This window comes from Solea solea, chromosome 19 (assembly GCF_958295425.1).
Source record: "Solea solea chromosome 19, fSolSol10.1, whole genome shotgun sequence".
NCBI lineage: Eukaryota > Metazoa > Chordata > Actinopteri > Pleuronectiformes > Soleidae > Solea > Solea solea.
This window is the reverse complement of record NC_081152.1, coordinates 21572772-21575271: the sequence shown is the minus strand read 5'-3', so window position 1 is coordinate 21575271 and position 2500 is coordinate 21572772. Positions and strand designations below refer to the sequence as shown.

General features: G+C 41.2%; 1 protein-coding gene across 1 annotated transcript in view; it reads left to right on the top strand.

Moving 5' to 3' along the window:
- Positions 1-2500, top strand: part of LOC131446296 (spindlin-1-like) — a 20484-nt gene that overhangs the window by 9763 nt on the left and 8221 nt on the right. Inside the window, exons 3-4 of the mRNA XM_058617443.1 lie at positions 346-394; positions 490-628. Coding sequence (XP_058473426.1) covers positions 346-394; positions 490-628 — 188 coding nt within the window. The remainder of the gene's footprint in view (positions 1-345; positions 395-489; positions 629-2500) is intronic.

The following is a 2500-nucleotide window of genomic DNA, read 5'->3' as shown; positions in this document are numbered from 1 at the left end:
AAGCGTTTGGTTTTCGTTTTTTTGTCGTCGTTGTCTTAGTCGAGGTAGAGTTAAAAGAAATGTGTTTTTAGTTGGCGGCAGAAGATGTGGAGTCTTTGTGCTGTATGGATGTCAATGGGACACAAACAACAGGTGAACCTGCATGGATTTGTCAAAGAAAGAGAAAAAACGCAATTATAACACACTTTGTCTTCACTTGTTGGCAGTAAACAGCTTCACGGCTAAATCTTACACACTTGTCCTTTAAATGCTTCACACAGGAGAACAGGATCTGCTGTCAAATCACCAGTATTGTATTTATTTATAGTGATGATGATGATTATTATTATGTGTTTCCATCCTCAGGGCATTCAGGTGTTTCTGCAAATATGATGAAGAAAAAGAATCCCCACAAGTGAGTGAAAGATGCTCATCATTGATGACAAAATAATAACAATAATAATAATGATGGTACTTCATGTGTCTTATCTTGACTGTGTCACTGTAAAGGAAACACAAGAGCAGCCTGGGTCCGACCACCAAAGTTCTGTCGCCGCCGCACAACAACATCGTGGGCTGCAGGATTCAGCATGTGTGGAAGGAAGGAGGAGGCGGACACGTGGTGTGGAAGGGGGCGGTGCTCGACCAGGTAACGGAGGCGACGAGTGAGTCTTACATTGTCTGTCTGACTAAGGCAACTTACAGAGTCACACCCCAAAATACACTGGTTACGTCTCAGATCTGGCGTCGGAGCTGATACACATCACCGGTTGTGAACGTCTGCGTAGCGGCTGTGTGTCGGGTCCACTCAGGTTCAGAAGGTCGGAGTTTCTCTTTCTGCTGGATGTCGCAGCAGAGCTGTATAAATTCAGCACAATTCAGCACGAGCTAGAGAGGAAGTAGGAAAATAAAACGTCCTGTTTAGAGAATCCTTGCAAGCCCAGCGTTCTTCTGTATCTACAACACATACGTTTTGTCTACAACACAACGTATGTGTTGTAGACACAAGTGGCCGGGGAGAGGGAAGTCTGGGCTTCTCTGCTCAAGCTGCTGCCCCCGAGAACCGACCTCTTATAAGTGGTGGAAGATGGATGGAGTACTGTTCTTTATACGTCGTCTCCTTCGACCTCCAGGTCAAACACCAGTCCCATTAAATGTATACATGTGGGAGTAATCGGACTATGAATCACATTATCCAGGTATGTTAGAATGTTAAAAGTCTGATTATAGTCAGACTAAGACAATAATTCAGTTTTGCTTAAAGTCATGTAAACACGTTCGTCTGATTAAAATCGAGCTAGTCTTAGTCGGACTAACGTGTTTACATGACGTTAAGAAAAACTGAATTATTGTCTTAGTCTGACTATAGTCAGACATTTTTTTTTTTTCCAACAATGTACCAAACACGACCAAGACATGACAACAAAACTCAACAACAGAATAAAAAGATATATAAAAAATGCATAAGACAATGAAAGTAAACAAGAAGGGAGAGAATAAGTACAAATCCAGCCACATATTGCTCATAATCACAAGTAAGTATTTATGATGCATAAATTAGATAGTGATCATTCAACATCAGACCCTAATCGTTTCCCAAAGGAACTGCAGAGGGCCAGTTTTGGGTCCTCCCCAGCTGGGTCCACTAAATGAGACAAGTCCTTGTTTGCAAGGAAGTTTCTAAAGGGGCCCCAGATGTTATCAAAAATACCCCTGATTGCATACGTAATCTTTTCTAAGGGCAGAGTCGTCGTTAGTTCTGCCATTTACCTAACCTTGGTCTATCTACCTCTTTCCAAGCAATTGCAATGGTTCTTTTTGCCAACAACAGGCCTATATCCAGAAATATTCAATGTGTCTTTCTCATGTCACACTTTGCTGGTAAATGCCCAATAGAAAAAGCTTTGGTTCCAACTGTAAATTTATCTCCAAAATTTCCTCAATACACTGTTTCACTTCTTCCCAGAATTTCTATATTTGAGAACACTGCCACAAACAATGGAAAATCGTGCCCTTTTACTTATCACACTTTATACAAACATCCGGTATGTCCCAGTTTACCTGGAGTTATATAAGAACACATCAACCAGTTGTACCTCAGATATCTTAAACATGTGTTCACTGTTTGTACTTGTGCTTTGGTACACACCCTCTCCCACTCCTCGATGGAGATATTCTCCTGTAGGTCCTCTCTCCAGGACTCGAGCTTTTTTACTGATGTTTCTGAAGATTCACATATTTTGGAAATCAAGCCTCTCCCCTGGCAGTCTTTCACCATCATTTCTTCAAGTGTCGATAGTCCAGGAATGGACAAGGACTGTTTTTGTTGAGTTCTAATAAAATCTCTCACTTTGTTGTGTTTGGCAACAATTTCATCAAAAGACATGAGATGTTTATCATCAGGACAATAGAGATCACCTATTTTTCCTAATCCCTGTTCAGCCCAGGTATTAAATTTAAATTTAAATTTAATTAAATCCCCCCTCACCTCCTCCTGGGGGGGAAGAGATCACTTCCCCAT